This window comes from Hermetia illucens, chromosome 1 (genome assembly GCF_905115235.1).
Source record: "Hermetia illucens chromosome 1, iHerIll2.2.curated.20191125, whole genome shotgun sequence".
Taxonomy (NCBI): domain Eukaryota; kingdom Metazoa; phylum Arthropoda; class Insecta; order Diptera; family Stratiomyidae; genus Hermetia; species Hermetia illucens.
The window spans coordinates 72,445,415-72,465,880 of NC_051849.1; the positions used below are offsets into that span (position 1 = coordinate 72,445,415).

At 40.7% G+C, this 20,466-nt stretch overlaps 1 protein-coding gene across 6 annotated transcripts in view; it reads right to left on the reverse strand.

Annotated features, from left to right (window-relative positions):
* LOC119651276 (PDZ and LIM domain protein Zasp) overlaps nt 1-20,466 on the reverse strand; it is a 284,905-nt gene that overhangs the window by 33,346 nt on the left and 231,093 nt on the right. For all 6 annotated transcript variants that reach the window (XM_038054783.1, XM_038054801.1, XM_038054792.1 and 3 more), the window contains exons 7-10: nt 17,506-18,031; nt 16,718-16,912; nt 6,620-6,689; nt 1,449-2,420 (exon numbers count right to left, since the gene is read on the reverse strand). In XM_038054783.1, coding sequence (XP_037910711.1) covers nt 1,449-2,420; nt 6,620-6,689; nt 16,718-16,912; nt 17,506-18,031 — 1,763 coding nt within the window. The remainder of the gene's footprint in view (nt 1-1,448; nt 2,421-6,619; nt 6,690-16,717; nt 16,913-17,505; nt 18,032-20,466) is intronic.

Sequence of the window (20,466 nt, forward strand, 5' to 3'; positions counted from 1 at the left end):
GATTTTGGAAAGCATTATAATTGGCGAAAACTTTTCTATTGTGAACTAAATGGCTATATCTCGCTATATCTCTAGTAACATGGAATAGAAGGATACGCCAGAGTTACCAATAAAAAAGCACCCCGCTATTGCAAAAAATATCTTCTTTCTAAGGCGACGAGGACTAAACCTAGACCAATAATAATATTCGCTGGCCCAACAATCCAATCAGATTTAAGCCTGGAAGTACTTTAGAGGAGTTCATTCAATATCGTAGAGGTACATTAAGAGGTAGTATGGTCGTTATTTCGCTCATCCGTGATTATCACCCTGATTTGACTCAGGTGTTCCATCACAGTCGGCGGGTGTCCGCTTTCCAATCACGACACAAATCTCTTTGCCACCAGTCACATTTAAATTGCGAGCTTCCATTGCGACACCCTAGTGTGTGCTTTTACCACTGAGGCATCCGCACAGGAAATCTAGACCAAACGGTTTTGAATTTGGAAATCAGAATTACAGCAAAGCATTTTCTGCGCCTCATTTGATCCTTCTCGTACGAAAAGGAAACATAAAACGAAAAGTTCCATCGAAAGAGTCAAGCACAAGTGGACCAATGGATTTGTGGACAGTGGTCACACAAGGCACATGTTATGGATTAAAGACCATCATCATCAAGGAGGGGTGATGTTAAATCATGGGATTAAATGAACCATATCTCTAAGCTTCAACTCGTTATGTCACCACTTCCCTTTTAGGGGTCTGTGGCCATAATATTTATAAGCATAAGAGCAGGTGCTCATAGGAAGGGCAGTTTTTATCAAAATATATTTGATAGCAATTCTCTTAAAACTCAGCCCACATTGGGCGCCAATTTTTACAATTCGACTGAATAGATTTTTCCATCAATTTAGCGTTGCACCGTAGCATACATTCAAAAATTACTGTTGTTTAGTTAAATTTTGGACATTTATCGATAACTGTAGGTTAGGGTAGGTTAGGTTGAGAGAGTGAGGGGAGCTACGCCCCATATATTAGAGCCATTGAACTATCCCTGGAAAATGTCAATTCAAGGACCTCCTGTCAGACTTTTGCAAGGTTGGTAAAGTCACCCAGGTGTAGAAAGTGCATAGACACTTTTCCGGGAACATTTTCCTCTAAAGACTGTGGAGGTCCGCAGGACGCCAACTGTAGCTATCATTTCATATTTATTTATAAATTCGACATATTTAGATAAGCTCGAACTTCGAGCTCCGCTAAACAAAATAAAGCCTCAAAATGGAATGTGACTTTTTCGCAATTAATGGAAAATTGGAAAACTCCTGAAAATTTTGCAAATAATTAAATTCATTGCGCCTTCAAGAGTATCTCTAAATATTGAAAACTGAACTCAAACAATGAAAAATTAAGCCATGAAAACGCAGCTTCAACGTAACGCAACATTTACATAGCGAAAATGTCCTACTTACCTTGTAGTTCGTTTTAACTCCCTTACCGGGCGGTATAACGCTCCTGATCACACTCCCGTCCAATGTTACATACTTGAAATCCTCATTGGATTTTCTTCGTGATTCTGGCCGAATTGTCCCGTAAATTGATTCACCATTTTCTACATAACCGTTTGTCGTTGACGAGAAGGGTGTGGAAAGTGTGGACGCCATTTTTACCAAATTATTATTTTCACTAGAGTCATTAATTTTATCAGATTTTGATGTCGTTATTTCTGTGGGTCTTGTAGTCGTTGATGGTGTCGTAGCAGGATTTGATTTATGGTTGCTACCGTCAAGAAAATCGCTTTGCATTTTATTTGCATATTTTTTCAAGAATTTATTATAGACGTTGGTTTGTGGTAGTACATGTTGTCCGCTATCACCACCAGTTTCCGGGGCACCATTTATTGAGCCACTGTGACTGTCATGACCACCGTTCGTGTAACCGTTACTAATGCACCCGCCATTGTTCGGTTTTTGTCCACCATTTGCACTGCATTCAACGACGCCATTGTTGTTGATCTTGCTACCGTTATTCACATCGTTCTCATTTCGTTTGTGATTAATTGTTAGCTCGTTACTGTAAGTTATTGTTGCAGCTGGTGGCGATATTGAATCGAATGGAAGCGGTGGTGGCGGTGGTGGGGGTGGCGATGACATGACAGGACTCATTGTTCTGGAATTTGTACGGATTGCTCCGGCACCGGATATCGGATGGAGTTGGTGGTGGCCGAAAACATTTGTACTACCATTTTCACTGGATTGTCGCGAATGTGCCGGTGATAGTTTTTCTGGCGACATTGTGGATTTATCAGGACTTAGACTGCTCATGGTTGAGTGTGACGAGGATATTCCAGCGCTGCTATGTATCGAGGAAGACGAACTACTTGTTCGCGAGTGGGTATGGGACAGCGGTGACATAATTGATGTTATATTTGCGTTTGATTCATGCTGCGTTTGGTGTATTTTCGTGTTTATGGCGAATTTATTTTATGTTAATGCGTATAATTCAGCGAAGCGTGTTCAGGTTGGACACAAAGTGTGATTCAAATAAATAATCAAAAAGCAAACACACGAAATTAGTTTAAACAACAATAATAAAAATGAGTGGAAAATGTGAGGAAAGTAAAAGCAATGAAGGCAGGAGAAGAATATTTGCAAAATGAGAAGCTGCTTCTTTATTATGAAGCTATAAAAACAGAAAATCTTATTTTGCGATTTTTTATGCCGCTTATAAAGCAAGCTTATAGACAGTTCAGACTATGATTCGAAATTGGTAGAATTTATCCGGAACGACACCCCACTTTGTGAGTCACTTACATTACAAGTTAAAAGGGGAAAATACACATAAAAATCCGGTTAAACATTTTGCTATTGGCAATTAAAATCATCTCATCGTGGTGACTGCGACGGTAATAGCGAGTGCGAAACGTTGTATTTTCGCATTCAAACGAAGGCCCTGCAACTCTTCTTGGCAGTAGTTTAAACCAGAAGATGCGCCTCACAGCGGGCTGCAACAAAAGCAAATGGATAGTGGACTACTCTTGGATCCCAGGATATGTGATCCTCTGCAGGGCTCGAATGGTAAATACCCTCCTTAAACAGGTCGCGCGCTGCAAACCGAATATTGTAGCAATCAAGCAACATTATGAGGTAGTGAACGTACAAATTGGAAATGAGATCATGCATCGCAATAAGAGGATACAGGTTCATGGAGGCCAATAGTAATAATAAATAATGCCTTGCTTACTCCGCCTGTGGTTGGCATATGAAAGTAAATTTTCGACATTGGCCCATACCGAGCTTTCAACCACGTGGAGCATATAATTATTCAGAAGGGATGAGTGTGTAGAATGCTCGATGTTAGCACATATCGATAAAGGAACTGTCACTTTGCAGTTGCGGTGAGAGTTACCAATTGGTATCACATACCTACACTGTAAAAAACAAAGCCAGGCTCATTAAGAATCCAATCAGCGATGAACTCCAAACACAACGAGTGACACAAGCCGGTGTTTTCTACTCTGGTTAGGCAATTTGTACCCATACTCAATGACTTGCAGAATGAAGCCATCAATCAGATATGGATAAGAGTAAGGCGCGCTATTAAAACTGTTGCGGAGGCAAAATGGCGAACGGAGCCCAGGAAAAGAAAGAACGATTGGTTCGACAAGAAGTGTCAAAATAGATAGGGCCAGATAGGATCTTCACAGACAATATATAGAAAAACTTACTAGAACTGAAGAAACTCAATAAGGCAACCTTCTCCGCGAAGAAGAAAGACTATTGTGACCAGGCACTAAAGATTACCACCGACAACTTTAAAAAGAAAGTTTGAACGGACTCCATACTTTCCGAGCCTCCGTAGCCGTTCCCACACAATACAAATGGGCGTTTGCAAATATGTCCACTCACAGTTCCTACAGCAGATTGATAGAGCGATAAAGAGCTTGTGAGCAAATAAAGTGCCAGGCATCGATGATATACCCAGGCAGCTAAAAAGGGCAACAATGATTGAATGAAAAATGCCATCCACACGCTTATCCAGCAATAAGGAAAAGAAAGGGTATCTGTAAAATCTACAAAAAACGCGACAAGCTGGCAAACGGAAATTATAGGGGCGTTCCATTGCTTTTCTCGCTCCACAAACTATTTACAAAAATCCTAGAAAACCCAAGCGGTTTTCCTCAACAATAGATCCGTTTCTCTAGCTTGAAACAAGTGATCGAAAATTATTGAGAGTTCGAGGTCGACATTTTTACTAAATATTTGCTGCTACAAACCAGCATACCTCAGTATCGATCGAAAACTAGTTGGTCCCCAAAAAAGCAACATACAAAAACAGACAAACTACTCCATTTTTAATACGTAACGTTCTCAGGTAAGGCGTTTACTGGCCCAATGACTTTTAACTTGCCCTTTGAGTTAGGATCATGGAAGAATTGATAAGTGCAATTACAATTATGTTAGTATTTTTTTAGAGAAGGTAGCATGTAGTCAGAAAAATCCCTTTTGACAACAAGGCTGCGCTGTTTCTTAAGTCGGGGTAAATGGCGGCATACGCCGATAACATTGCATCACTTTTTGTTTCAAAGAAACGTTCGTAAAGTTCGGCAATGCAGCAAAGGAAGTAGAAGAAGTAGAAATAATTACCAAAACTTGAAAGCAGTTGCCAACCAGGCAAAATATCACTAATGGTGAACACAATTTGGATAAAGTTTGTAGCTTCACATATTTAGAGAGTAAGTTATTGAAGGACACATAAAAATGCAGGCATATATCATATTGTTCGGTTCTCCACTTCCTAAAGTTGAAATACATACACAAGAAGACGAACCTCCGTACCTATAAAACGTACCTATGAGCGCAAAGTGTAAAGAAAAATCCTTAGAGTAGTTCGACAGAATGCTCGATGGCGAATCAGGTACAACAGAGAGCTGAAGCGTATATATGACGACCCGGGAGTCTCTAAGGTTTCTAATGGGACCATCACGTTTGACTAATGGTCGAAACGGGAATACCGAGAAGGGTATGCAGAGGAAAAATCCATGGCTATTGGGCGATTGGGAAGCCGAAAAAGCGATAAGAAGATGTCGACAGAGCTCCACTCTTGGTGGTAAGGAGCTGGCGAACATGGTCTTTGAATCCACAGGTTTACAGAAGGCAATGTATTCGGGAGCCCAAGGTTCAAAATCGACTGTAACGCCACAAAGAAGAAGAGGAGGTATTCTATAGTAATGTAATGTTATACTACATATATGTGCGACATATCGGATACATTTTTTGGAAATTCAATTAGTTCTTTCAAGAAGTACTTATAAGTTATTTTTTTTAGAAAAACAGTTTCTTTAAATATGTATCCATTGAAACTGATTATATTTGACTAAATCTTGAAGAAGAGAAGGACCCATGGGTATAGCTATTTCACCCATATTGACTGGAAAAGAAAGGCTCGATTATAGGGTCACTGTATACCCTGCAGCAGTTAAGTTTAGCTGACGCCTGGTTCATGCTGTTATCACTATCACTTGCTGCTTCATTTCTCGATAGAAGTCACTATTATCCACCATTTTTACTAGGTCAAGGTCATTAGAATAAATAATGTGGCATGTGATATGTAAATCCCAAAGCTGGATCCTTTCTTTGCCCATGTTTTTCCAATTGAATTATACCACTTGTGGCCAGAAAACGCAATCACCGGTTTCATCAAGGAGACTTCAGTTACCGAGTATTTTACGCGCGTTATATTTTAAATGGAAGAAGGTGCAAGACGGTGGGGTATTCTATATAAAACAAAATGCAATTATCACACTTTACTAAGCAACAGATACTTTTGCGAAATTTCGAAGTAATTCGACACAGTAACTGTTTCTTCGAGAGATACGACTGTGACACTGATTCTCTAAATAGAATATTTTAAAGCAGAAGATTAATTTACCTCCACACACAATCAAAAGAATGCAAAAAGATGGAGGGACCAATTGCCTTGAAACATACGTTTATATATATTACATTTGAAATGTATCCTCTTATACATGCGTATTTAATTAGCAATGTGTTAACCCTAAATTGGTGGATGCCAATTCACTATTGAGTCACTATGGATACATATCCAAGCCTAACAGATTAAATAGTGTTTTTTGGAAGCCTTTAATTTTAATATCTCTCAAGGAACCCTTATGAAGCGATACTCTGGTAATGGAAGAAAATACAGGCGAAGCAGTTTGAGTATTTCTAGCTGTAGGTATAGTTGATAGACCAGGCTTTTATATCTGCTGAAACCTGCTTCCAATCGTGCATAGTTTTACAGGGTTAATTCCAACACACTTCGATAGCGCACTAAGCACTTGAAATCAATTGTATCAGCAAAATATTCTCCTCCTTCCTTTTTCATTAACTCAGCGACAGTATCAAGTATGCAACTATTGCTACTGTCGCATTTTCATTATTCGTAAAAAACGAACGACAAGTCTAAGTGGACACGAGTTATTTTTAACAATATGTAAGAAAACTCATGCTACTTTTAAGGTGTCACTAAAAATATATATATACAATCATGCCAAATTACTAAGACACCTCGCTGAGGTGTGTTAGGTAAGAAAATGCAATACAACACGAAAATTCTGCAGAATAAATGTTCATTTACTTACGCCAGATCCGTTGTGTTGGGTATGAGAATCCAAAGCAGCAGAAATGGTGGATGCGCTCAATTTGGTAGCCCTAGTGGAAAAGACGAGAGAAAAAAATGATAAGAAAAGTGGTATTTGATGGAATGCATCCAACTTCCTTGCCAAGAATATATAACTAAATTTAGGGAATATTTTAGATAGCTTTAGAAAGTATAAATTTGGATTTGATGAATCGTCTTATACTGAATAAGTTTGTCGCCTTCCGGCTATTTGTGATATAGTGTTTGCTTAGGCGATAAGGCATCAGCATCAAATTGTTCAGAACGAATGTCAAGGTCTTGGGGAATGACGATGCTGCTTCTAATGAGGAAATATTTGATCCGATGGGTCCAGAACAAGGCGACAACAAGTTGATAAAAATGAGTATCTGCCATATTAAGATTTCCGGGATCAGTAATATACTCCAGAGTACATTATATAGAAAAATAGTCGTCAGAGTCTTGCAAAACCAGGCAGTATCCCCGGATTCAAGACTGATTTGCATGACTTGTTCCTTTACTATCTTCAGTTGGCCTGATGGGAAGGTTCATTTGGTTACACGCAACATTTCGCCAACACCTACTAGATAGCAGCTTCTATAATCTTCAAAATTCCATTTCCAACTTTTTGAATCCCATCCCGAATCTAAATAATAAATATTAAAGTGTTTTAAACATCCACTTTAAATGATCATATTAAGTTTACTTCAGAATTTCTGTTCAAAACTCATCAATCTGAAAATTTTCCGAAACTCTAAGTTCCATTTGGTAACTGTGTATTTACATATTTTTGAAAACTCATATGATGACTAATATTGTCCTGTCTTAAAAAGATATGAAGGTTTTGTGTTCATCTTATGAGAGGAACTTTCCATGTACTTTTCTGTTGGTACATAGGTAGCTAGAAATTCAAAATATTCCCTCACATATCTCCAAATTCTCAGATATATTGAAGACATACCTAAATGTTATGCTCATCGTCAATAAACATTGCTTATTACCGCCTACTGATGCGCACGTATGTATATACGCACATACCTATCCAAATGGATCGCACGCAACTGAATATTTCCACTTTACTCCATGTGTGAAAACATACGTATGTACATATGTATATAAGTTGGATACCATTAGTGGAGTGTAAGTTGGATACCATTAGTGCTAACGTAGATACATATCCAACTAGATGGGACGCTATCCACAAACGAGTAATTGACACTGATATACAAAATAACTGAAAAGAGCCAGTAAACAAGTCGGGAAACCAGAAACCAAACTTTCAGGTATGAAGGGTTTTTTGGCATTTCTTACCTAAATATGATTAACTGGGCATTTGTCTTATTTCTACCTAGTTCGCAATGTTTACACATTTGGTTTGTCAAGTCATCCACTTTAATATTATACTGACATTCATAGCCTTAGAAAGCAAGAAATTTACATAAAAGAGACCTACAATAACTTTATTAGTAATAGTGCGATTTCCATCAAACTTGGTGCTCTATAGCATAGCCTAATTACTGCTAAAGTTTATGACTCTAGGATAATAAATATTAAATACTATTATTGACTTTATTTAAACATGTATCGATATACAGAATATTTTGAGGCCTAGATACCTTGGTGTGCATGGATCAAGATATTTCCTTTCAGATATTTGGCTTGAATAATTTGGAACAACGGCTCCTTGAGGTGACTGACCCTTTTCGGGCCCTCGCATTCCTCCTGTTTGCCAACAATGTCAAAGCTTATATGGGCTTCGGAAAGGACTAATCGAAATCTTTCGTTTGATGCCTCACGTAGCTATATTCGGTTGAAGAAAATTTTACACCCTTTTCTACAGCTAAATTTGGTTTGTAGTGTCCACGACGATGGAGCAGTATTTCATTCAACTTTTCCGGGATCAATTGGACCATATAATGTATTCAATTATGTTTAATAGCCTCTTTATTCTCACATTTTTTCTATCCTCTTAGTTTTCCCAGTTAACACTTTTTATTTCACAATTCCCAACCCTACACTACTTGATACTTCAACTAATTAAATTTTCTTATTTTTTAAACAATCTAACATATGTTCTCTTTCCCTTAAATTGCATAGGCCAATTTCACTTAAACGACTATAAATTCTATTGTTTTGTAAACTTGCTCATATTGCACATTACTGGGTGCAGGCAGGCGATTGTTCGTGGTTAAAGGGGATGATCTGCTGCGCACTTCAGCAACTGTGTATGTTGCTGTTAATGTTGAGAAGCATGGGCTTTCAAGTTCAAGACCATTGATTGGGCGCGAGATTAGCGCAGCCGAGGACCAGCTGATTAGTGGGACAGTTGATGAGCTGGACCGGGGAGGAAAGGATTTCGAGATTGACATGGAACCGGGTGCTGGTCTTTGACAGTGGTGGACTTTGGAAGAAGATTTTTTCTTTGGGCTGAGGAAGAGATCGTGGAAGTTTTGAAGTTTTTTTCGATTGGTGGGTAGTGGCCATTTTTCTTGAAGAAAAGAGTAATTCCGCGACATAAACTGCGAATTAATCTTAGTGTGTGCTATAACTGCATGCGAATTTACGTTAAAACTGTGCGATTAGTGGCAACAAAAGTGGACAGTCGATAAACCGGGATGACGGAGTCCGTAAGGAAAGTGAGAAAGTTTGGCGAAGTAAGAAAATTGGTTGTCAAACACGGCAATTTATCAATATGCAAACGTTAAATGTATAGTCGAAGGAAAGTCCTCAAGCAAAACAGGATGTGAGAGAAAAGTTCATTTTTTTGGGACGTATCGTATCAAATGTATAATCTAATTTGTAGCTTGTAACTAAACCGCGAGCATATATAGCGAGAAACACGTGATAGTTGACCACATAACACAAAAAAACAAAAGTGCGCATAAATGGTGAACTAACATAATACGAGCTCGTTGGATTCTCTGGTCATTCCCAGTAAAATGCTCCCTTCTTTTCGGAATATAACAGAAAAAACTACATAATGTGGATAAGAATTTCTTATTTTTATTGTATGCGGAGCCAATATATTTAGTTTTCCTGGGGGAAGCGACGTTTCGATTTGATTTCTCTCTTTTCGTCCGTTCACTACTTGTTAAAAGGAAACTATTTGGAAAATGTGCATCACACAGAGCTCTGGGTGAGTATAATCAAACTTTTTTTCTTTCTTCGTTTTTGTTTTTGCTATATTCATATTGCATTTATTTTGTTTTTCTACATTATTTTTATATTTCTATTTAAAACACAATCCCGGCAGATGCCGGATTTTACCTAATACTAGCACTAAGTGCCAAGCATTTAGGCTCGGGCGATCCTACCTACTTAAAAACTAAAGGGGCACTGGTGGTGGTGGCCGGTGGTAGGTCAGTGGGAGAATCCGTCGAGTACTCCCCGCAACATCGAGCACGTATACAGGATTGTGTACTTCTGTATGGTTTGAACCAGACTGTGCGAAAGTCCCAAGACATCAAGGGAAGCCGTGAGGCATTTAGGTACAATACCTGCAGCTGACAATATTATGGGAACTACAAGCACCCGCTCGAGACGCCAAATTTCTTTGATTTCCCGAGCCAATGGCTCATAGTTTACCTTCTTCTTCGCGACCCGTCTTGTCAACTAACAGTACATCAGGCTTGTTGTGTAGAGAGTGGCGATCAGTCAGAACTTGCCGGTCCCAATACATGCTGTAAATAGAACTATCAAGTACTGCTTGCGGCTCATATCGGTAAACCGGACATGTTCCCGTGATCAGCCCATGCTTATATGCAAGGTTTTGATGGATAACCTTACATACAACATTATGCCTGGTGATGTATTGCACCGGTGCCACAACAGTACAGCCAGAAATGAGATGGTCCAACGTCTCTAACGCCGAACCACACATTCTGCACTGGTCGTTCTCCACCCGTTCTTTCATGATGAGCTTTTTATAAGCTCGGGTGGCGACCACGCCATCTTGAATGGCACACATGAACCCCTCCGTCTCAGCAAAGAGTTCCCCAGCACACAGCCATCTGTTCGACAGATGCAAATCGACAAATGGCTGCCAAAGACAATTCACGTGTTTACCGTGCATTGCTTTCGACTTCCATTCCTCGATCCGCTCCTGGTCCGACTTCACCCCACTCAGAGGATTGAAAGATCGATCCTTCAAGTTAAGTGGAGTCAGTCCACAGTCTGCCTTACAGACAGCCGCATGCAAGGGGCTCGCCTGCTCTTTACTGTAAAAATAAGCGCGCAGCAAGTCGGCTTGGTGATGATGTTGTGCCGCCACATCGACCACGCCCCTACCTCCGATGTCACGAGGCAGGTTCATCCGCTCCACGGCAGACTTTGGGTGATGCATTCGGAATTTGGACATAGTTGTCCATATCCGCCGCTGGACGTTTTCCAGGTCGGTCTTTGTCCACGGCAATATTCCGAATGCATAAGCCAGTGAAGGGATAGCGAATACATTCAACGCGCTTATTTTATTCTTCCCCAAGAGATGCGATTTCAGCACCAGCTTTACACGTGGCAGGAATTCGGACAGCAGAGCTTCCTTCAGATCACCAACTCGAGCATGGGTTCCTTGCAGAATTCCTAGGTACTTGTAGAAGTCTGTCTCGGTCATAGCTTCTATGTGGAGGTCACCAATGCTATGTCCGGCATGCGGCTCGTGATGACCTTTGCGGATGGCTTGGATTCGACATTTGTGTAATCCAAACTCCATCCGAATATCACGCTGAACATGTCTATTATTCGTAACAGACTTCTAAGATGGTTGTCAGTACCAGCATACAGCTTGATGTCATCTAGGTACATCAAGTGTGTCAGTTCGCACTTGGCACGTAGGCCATATTTTATTGCAAAACCATGCCCTCTAGCATCATTCAGTAGCCATGAAAGAGGGTTCAGTGCCATACAAAACGAAAGAGGACTCAATGAATCCCCCTGGAAGATAATGAGTTGCTCTTTGCAACCCCTTGACCCAACTCGGCAGCCCTTCTGCTCCTCGGACAGAATGTTGTTGGTCTCGAGGTGCGCATTGATCCTTCCACTAGTAATGGACGTGATGAATTTGTAGAGGGTTGGTAAGCAAGTGATCGGTCTTGTGTCTGCGGGGTCCTGCACCGTGTCCTTCTTAAGGATAAGGTAGGTAATCCCCGCAGTGAGGAAAGGTGGAAATTCCTCCGGCCGACTCATGACCTCATTTATACTGCGTGCCAACCGACTGTGTACGCTGGTAAATTTCTTATACCAGAAATTCTGCACCCGATCCAGACCTGGGCCCCTCCAGTTCTTCGAGATGTTTATGGCTCGTCGAACTTCCTCTTCGGTAACATCCGCGAAATTCATGCCAGGTGTATTGGCATGGCGGGTGCCTTCGGCGGTGATCCACTCAGCATGCTCAGCATGCTGGGCAGGTAACCCCCAAAGTCCACCCCAATACTCTTTCGCTTCCGTCACCGAGAACTGTATTGTCTGGGCGCTCTGTTGGGATTCGTTGAGAAATCTGAAAAAGCTCCGCTGGTTCCTCGCGTATGTCGCATTCTGGACACGTCTGGAATAACTTTCGCTATACCGTCGTAAACAGACGTATGACAGAAAGTTTCTGTTTTAGTGTGTCCAGAATTTCAACTACGGGTGTCTCACAGGGGATGGCATAGTTCCGGTAAACCCTCTGCACTTTACTTCTCACCCGTCGGCTGGCATTGCCAGTGTTGATCTGAATCAGTCTAGCAATATCCTGCCTTAATGAGTCCCGCCGACGTTCCAGACGAATTTTCCATGGTGGATCTCTTTTGTCACTCAAAGAGTTGCTGGAGATGCATAGAGCCTGGGAATACCTGGTCTATACAAAGGATCTGTTCAGTCACTTCTTTTCTTAGTTTTATTATATTGTTTCGAATACAATTTCTAGTGAGCGCGATTTTCTTATGTTTTCATAACATTTATTATCTAAAATGATTGATTAAAATCTATCACTAATTAGGCAAAGTACTATATACAATCGCACAAAGATCACTTTTTTATTTAGTGCTTACACCGCCGCGGTTGGGAACAGAAGAGACCGACTTATTTCCATGCGGTCCTTACTGTCCCAACCAACGGCATTTTTCCACCGCTAATTCTCCACTCCCCTGGTGCGTTCAGAAAATGAGTGAGTGGAGAGTTCGCCATCTACCCGTCCGCATCCGCAACATTCGAAATAAATTTCGAATGCCGCAGATCCTGCCGCGCCACAGATCCATATCCGAGAATTCTATACACGCTCTTTGGAATTCGTCCCGAACCTCAGCGGAAACCTCAGCTGGACGGTGGAGAAGAGTGCTTCGGCGAGTACTGAACCTGTTGCTTGCAGTGCGGCGTGGTGTTGTTGATGCCGCCGCCTCTGCCCCCATCGACTCTCGGTCACCAGTTTCCCCGATGACTTCAAGTCGAACACGCTCCCTGATGGTGGCCGGGATTGTGCTGCGAGTAATGAAGCTGTACTGGTCTGCGATTAGCTGCACAGTCACGTGCGCGAATTGCGGGAAACGCTCGACGAATCTCTGGTGCAACAAGAGGCGGTAAGATGTTGTACCCACCCCCGCCGTTATTTCGTAGTAGGAGCGGATGATGAAGAGGTTCATTTCTTCAGTCCATTTCATCCGCTTCCTACGCGAACCTGCTGAAGTGGTCGCCACAGATTGTGGCGAAACAGCTGCAGCAGGCGGAGCTGTGCTCCTGGTCGTCGTGGCGCCTAGACGTCGAACCGCCCCACGACTAGCGGTTTCGACGCCGTGCTGTCCATTACGAGAGCCCGACCCAGTCACCAAGTCAGACGACTCCCGTCGGTTATCCGTACCGGACCTTAAATTTCTCCTTCTTCTCATTTTTGGTGGTGCATTTTATCTCTAGCTGCCAGGTGTTGAGATAGCTTCCTTAGTGAGTAATCTGCAAGACTGCAAAGTTTCTGCACCTTCCTCACCTACCCCCTGAGACGCTGCGGTGGCGTCTCAGGGGGCTTCAGACTGAAGCTATCCATCCCTCCTCCTTTCACAACTGGGCTTGGGACCGGCTTCGGCGGATATATAATAATTTTTCTTTCTATTATTTTCGTATTTACTTTATTATTTTCTTTTTGATTGTTTGTTTCTCATTCTTGACTTCGTAGAAATCTTTTTAATAAGGGACATCCTCCAATATAATTGCCTGAGAATGTCGAGACAGGGCGGGAACCTCAGAGGCCGCGCTCACAAAACTGTGGCAGGTGAAACGTCGATCGAAGATGTGATCCGTCGTGGATCCTCCTTTTCGATCGCGGTACTGGGGTCCGGAGTTTGACGGTTTAGCTCGTGTGTTGCTAATTTCGGTAAATTCGCGCGAATCCCCATGTTTGTATATTTTTCAGGATCCGATGTGGACATACACACGTACGTGAATTTTTGTGAAATGATACGTGAGGGATCGAAGTGCTCAAAGGACTCCCTCACATTTCCTAGCTTCGCTAGCAAAGAGGCATTTTGATGGAGCTTCAAGGTTTGTGGGCGGATCTCCATGGCCAATTCCGCCATCTTTTTAGATTTTCGGGTTAGCACTCCCCTCTTGGTTGTCTCCGGCCACTAAGGAGAGTCTGGTTGGCCATTGTAATTTCAATATTTGTCGTTACAGGTTTTTTGTAAATTGTTAAAATATTGTAATATACTATTCTTACTATTTACTTTATTTGAGCAGATATCGGTTGGTCAGCGGCTTCGTATGAGCGAAAATAAGCGGTGGGTATGTGTACTGTTGCTACGCCCCACCTAGTCTCACATTATCTAAATTTGAATACTTGTTAGCGTATGCTCGAAGGTATATTTCCTACACGGTGAAAGCGGCAGAAGCTGGTACTGTTGCCTAAGGTTGGTAAACTTCCAGGAGAGCCATCTTCTTGTAGACACTATGGGGAAGATTCAAGCCGAGTAATCGACAATATATCGTTCCAGGTTATTGAAAGTCAAGGACGCCTTTCAGACCGGGTTACGTAAGCCCAGATCAACCATTGACGACACCAATTTGCATACGGGATTGGCCGAGAACGCAATTCACGGAAAAGGTAGTTCCAACAAATATTGCGCAATGGTAACCCTTGACATGAAAAATGTGTTTAATTCGCTTAATATGGAGGTCCCGGGCAGCGATTCGTTTTTCCACCTACCTCGTTGTTATTTAACAGAAAGGAGGCTTTGGTGTGATACCAACGGTAGGCTCCAGAAGTATGTTGTCTCTGCAGATGTGTAGTAAACTATACTTAATTTTCCGATTCCGGCGGAGGGAACAATAGTGGCTTACGGTGCTGATATAGCATTGATTTTAGTTGCAAAGTGTCGAGAAGATGCTGAGTTATATTTATGCGAAGCAATCAGGCCTGGTTAGAGAGAGCTGGACTGGCGCTTGGTGAGAAAAAAATAAGAGTGGTCCTCATTATAAGGCGCCGGAAGACCCGAATTAGAATCGGCGATCACATTTGGGAGTGATGATAGACACAAAGCTGAGTTTTAAGCAACACGTGCTTGTGACAAAGGATTCACGGCGACTATGGCCTTGGCAAGGATAATCCCGCACTTAGGAAGGGTGCGGTATACTTGAAGGCTATTTGTTATTGCGAAGGTGGTGAGCTCCAGCTTGTACCCGTAAACTGAGTGCGGTCTATAGGAGGACAGCCCCAAGGATATGTTCTGCCTTCAGAACCGTGTCACATCAGACAACATTCGTCATCTCGAGGATGATGCCGATTGACATCTTGACAGATGACGGCTATATACAATCTTAAGGCAGTGTCTCCTCTGTCGCAGACGAAGGACGCCGAAAGGGAAAGATCTGTAAATAGATGGTAAGTGTCTTGGGAGTACTCGGGAAAGGGCCCGTGGACATACAGACTGATTCTTACCATCGAGCCTCCCTTGCCTCTTAAACCTTTTTCTAGTCATATTTACTTTATATTAAATTTTCTTATTTTGGTTTAAGGTTTGTATTGTTCTTATTTATATCAACCGTATTGCTAAATTTTCTTTCTTTTAAGTGTATCTTTCCTTACTCTACTGTCTGTCCGTCTATTTGCTTGGTAAGAAGGTGAGAATTATGATACGCATACGATGAGTTGTATCGTTCTATCTTAATTTCAGGGTTCGGCTAATGCTTTTCAATGTTGATCTCATTTCTGACATTTAATGTATAACGGGTAAGGTAGTCTTTCACACACAAATTCTCATAAAAAAGACGTGAAGCTGCCACTATACCGAAATATCCTCCATACCGATATCTGTTCAGATAAACTTAATCATAGTATACTGTTAGTGATTGACAGTAAAATGCCCCTGAAGTTCATTCTGCACTGCAGTGATATAAGGTGCAATAAAATGAATGTCAGTAGCACACGAAAGGGAATATTCTTACATGCTATATGCAATACGTTACGTGTTAGGTACTAATTGGCCGAATGTTCACTCAAATGTTTTTATATAGGAAACACATAAAACCTTTCATACCTGAAGCGTCCAGCTTCCGATTTCCCGACTTGTTTTCTTTCTATTTCATTGTTATAGTTTCAGTAATTTAGGAGCTCTTTCCCTTTATTTCTATCTTTTTATTTGCTTACATTCTCTAATCATCTATTCTGTCTATTTCGTGAATATTTTGACGAATTTAGCTATCATTTGAGCTTTGAATTGTGGACTCTTACTTTCGCTACTAAACGTATTTTACGGTTGCATTTATATATTTTTAATTAGCAAATTTGGGAAACACTTATTTTATGCTCTTGACCGATATCAACTGGTGAAGTTAGATGTAAATTAGGGTGTATTAATGAGGTGAAATTATATTTTCCGCGGTTCTATCTACGGTAGTCTCCTGAACATCATTTTATTTATTAAGGTGATTCATCAAATCCAAATTCTCGATTTGAATATCTAATTTAGTTTCAGAAAAAGTCTAAAAATAATTATCCGACTGGGGTACAGTTCTAGATTTATCATCTCACGTACAGTCAACAATGTAACTTACACAAACTTTTAAACGCAAAACGACAAATACTTATCAGTGAAGATGTAATTGATTAAATAAAATTTGTACTCACGGTTTTATTGGCACTGGTGTATAACCCTCAGTGCCTTTTGGTGGATTATTCATGGCAGCGAGACGTGCATGAATGTCACAATACAGTTTATTATTGAAATTGAAGTATCCTTGATTCTTCAAATTCGTGCCACACGTAGCACACTTGAAGCATTCCGAATGAAGATTTTTATCCTTAATGCGTACAAAGACACCACTTTGTAAGGATGATGAACACGGTGAAATGTTGGACGGCATATGTTTTTTTTCGAAATCATTCCGGAATGAGGAGTCGAAAAATAAATGAGAAACATTTGATTAGAACGAAGAAATAGAGTTTTACAGTAATAACAGTGACAAAAGGAGAATTGTCGCACTCACACGTAAGTCATTCGTACAGAAAGAATAAAGGAAGTTACACTAAACCCTGTAATCACTTTCTAGAAAATCTACAAAATTGAAAGTCAACAGCATGAACTCTAACTTTTAAGAAAATTAAATTTTAAATTTGAATTTTTTCTCATAAATATATGAATCTGAAGCGTATTTCAGAAAGTTAAATTCAAAATATCGCATAAAAAGGTAGAAAATGCATATTCAACTATTTTATAACTGAGAGGAAAACTGCTACGATTTATGTCACTCCTTCGCAATGTTGTTAGTAAACAAGGTGACACTGGTAACTCCACAATGCAATAAGGATGTCTTCGGAATTTTCTGATAAAAAATCTCGTCAACGGAGTATGACCTCAACGCACAAATAAACACATGAACATGTAAAGGTCATTTGGGATGTTTAACAATCCTTACGCAATCGACACACCGCAGCTATCGCATGCCATGCCACCTCCAGTTTTCGGATTAACTTCAGTACTCGCAGGAGCACCGGGCGTTGGAACAGATGCAGGTGGTGCAGATGAAGGGGCTGGAGCTGAAGGTGGTTGGGGTTGGTATGTTGAGTCCGGCACATATGAAGAGAGAGTTGGAGCTGGAGCTGCAGGTGGTTGGGGTTGGTAAGTTGACTCCGGCCCATATGAAGAGAGAATTGGAGCTGGAGCTGCAGGTGGTTGGGGTTGGTAAGTTGACTCCGGCCCATATGAAGAGAAAGTTGGAGCTGGAGCTGGAGCTGGAGTCGGAAGGCTTGGTCGATGAGCTGCCCCGGGGGCCAGAGTATTTTGTAAGAGCAGGGTTCCAATACGTTCATCCTCATGTGGTCTTTGCGATGATAGTGGTTGGGGTTGGTGGTGATCTTCTTCTCTATGATGCGATTTAACACCTGCCGCACCACCAACTGCATGACTTGCCGTCCAGAAGAAATTCGCCGGGGCGTGCGACTCTTTAATAGAGCCAAGTAAATAGATTGCATTGAAATGATAATTAAGCTGGTGATAATCAGTTTTCATTTAACTACAACCAATTCTGTTTTTCTACAACGAATTTGCTTAAAATATTTGTATAATTATAACTATACAGTAGTAACACCTACTTCTTTTAAAATGTTTTCAGCAATTCGTTGTAGTCAAACAAAAAGTTTCAAAATTGAAAATAAATTTGGAATTTCACTGGAATATAAAACTAAGTGTTGTGTTTGTTCGGGATGATGATGCTTTCTTATAAACTATGACGCAAAATAAAATGCCACAATCGCACACCCACACTCACGTATACATATATATAGAGGTAAATTGGAAATTGTTTTTCGGATTAGTTAGAAGCAATTTCCATCTTTGGGTATATCCTCATAATTTATTGTTTCTTAAGCCAATAATTACAGAGATATAAAACACTTACACAATAAGGCGTTCACATTCAGCACATATATTTTGTCCAGTTGGTAGACCACCGGTATTTGGGGCTTTTGGTCGGTCAATTGGTGCAGTTACATGCTTTGTAACTGGTGATGCTGGTCCTTGGGTATCTGTAGTTTGATTAATGGTCATATTTTTGTTGGTTGTAGGTTGGTTTTAATGTGTCAATTGTGATAATATAATGTTCAAAGAAGGATAAAATTAGTTGTCAATAATAATCATGGAGGAGTGCAAAATTAGTAGCAAAATGGCATGTGGTGTTGTCGGATTTAATTTGGTGGTAGCAATAATTTTCGATGAATTTGGCTCAGATATTTGATTAGTTTTCTTAGAAGTGGAACGAAATTTTCATTATCATTCCATTCTATAATAGAAAGAGTATGCTAACAAAAGTAATACTAATTTTTAACTTAAGGAGATAACGGGAGGGTAGAGAGAGAATGTAATTAAGGGGGTGTAAACTTCTAATTCAGAGAAATATGATAGGTCCCCAGTGGTAGGAGGAGGATTATTGACACCAGTATCAACCAACGACGGGAAGATGCATAGTTTCCCTGGACCCCTATTTGAAACACAGTGGGTCAAACATGACTGATGGCTGAATAGGACGAATTCTGTCCTCAGGAGATGGTCAGCTATCTTAGAGGGGTCAAATATCATTTGGGAGAATCATATATCACTTAATATGAGAGTGTGGCTTATTAGGATGAAGCTCTGGTTAACGTACAGTATCTTCTTGCTAAGTATGGGTTGACAATTACGAAGGGCACACAAATTGTAAAAGAGTACGATAAATATGAAGTCAGAAAATGACAGAACGAAATAAGGAAACTTGGCGATAAATCCAAAGACAATGTCAAAACGATAGAAGGGATAGATGGAAGTAATGAGAGAAGAGAACCCTTGAGCGTCACGAGAAGTCGATAACGACCCTCAGGGAGACAAGCCATCACTTGGAAGATTTTGATCAAACCTGAAAGTGTCGCGACAAAGTTCAAAACATGAACACTAAATTTTAGAATCCTTTGGAGTGTGTGTTCAGAGGAACTGCTCAATAAAAATCTGGATTTGAGCTTCGAATCCATTATTTTCAGAAGCTACTTCTGCAGTATATCGAGTACAAGCAGAAGCAAATTGGAAAGCGGAGACGACGAATTAGAGATACATATTGAGTTAAAATTCTGGGATTGTCAGTGCCTCACAACATATTTTTTAAGAAATATTTCTCGCATATTGGTTTGGAAATTATGAGACGCGCCCTTTTTTCAACATAGAAGGCATCAAGACATGATAAATATGTAAGTCGTCAACAGAAATATATAAAAGAAAAAGACGCCAAAAGGAAGAAACAAGAGCAAAATGCAGTGATCGACGTAAAACGAACCGTTGACGTTCGTCTGTTAAGAGTTACAGTAGCGAATAACTCAACTTTCGGGCGAGTGCGCATGATCGGAGAAATTATGCAGAATTATCGCAAATAACTGACCTCAAGGAAACAGAAACGAAGACCAACGTGGACTGGCATGACAGAAGGAACTCAGACATCGAAAAGCTACTAGTCACAGTTTCGGCAGCTGAACCTCCAGCTCCATGCTTACAAAGAGTTGGGGAAGGTGAAAATGACAAAGTCGCAGGAAAGCTGATTGTAGTCTCGAGAGCGAAGGTAAGGCCATTGTTTTGAAGCAACACAAAAGAACAAACAAACACAGCTATTACCAATACTACTGCTGGACTGATGCCAATAGTAGGTTGAGGGAGTGGGTGAGACTGTACAAGCAATGTTCATTTGTAAGCAGACTGAAAATATAGAAGGATAGAGATATACTGGAATGCAATAATGGAGCTACATTCGAACGGGATGTCATACAATTGAAGTAAGTGGTCGAATATAATTGTTGCATTAGTAATTGTAAACAAAATGTTTGTATGAAACATTTAAGAAACGTAGTCATACGCTAAGCAA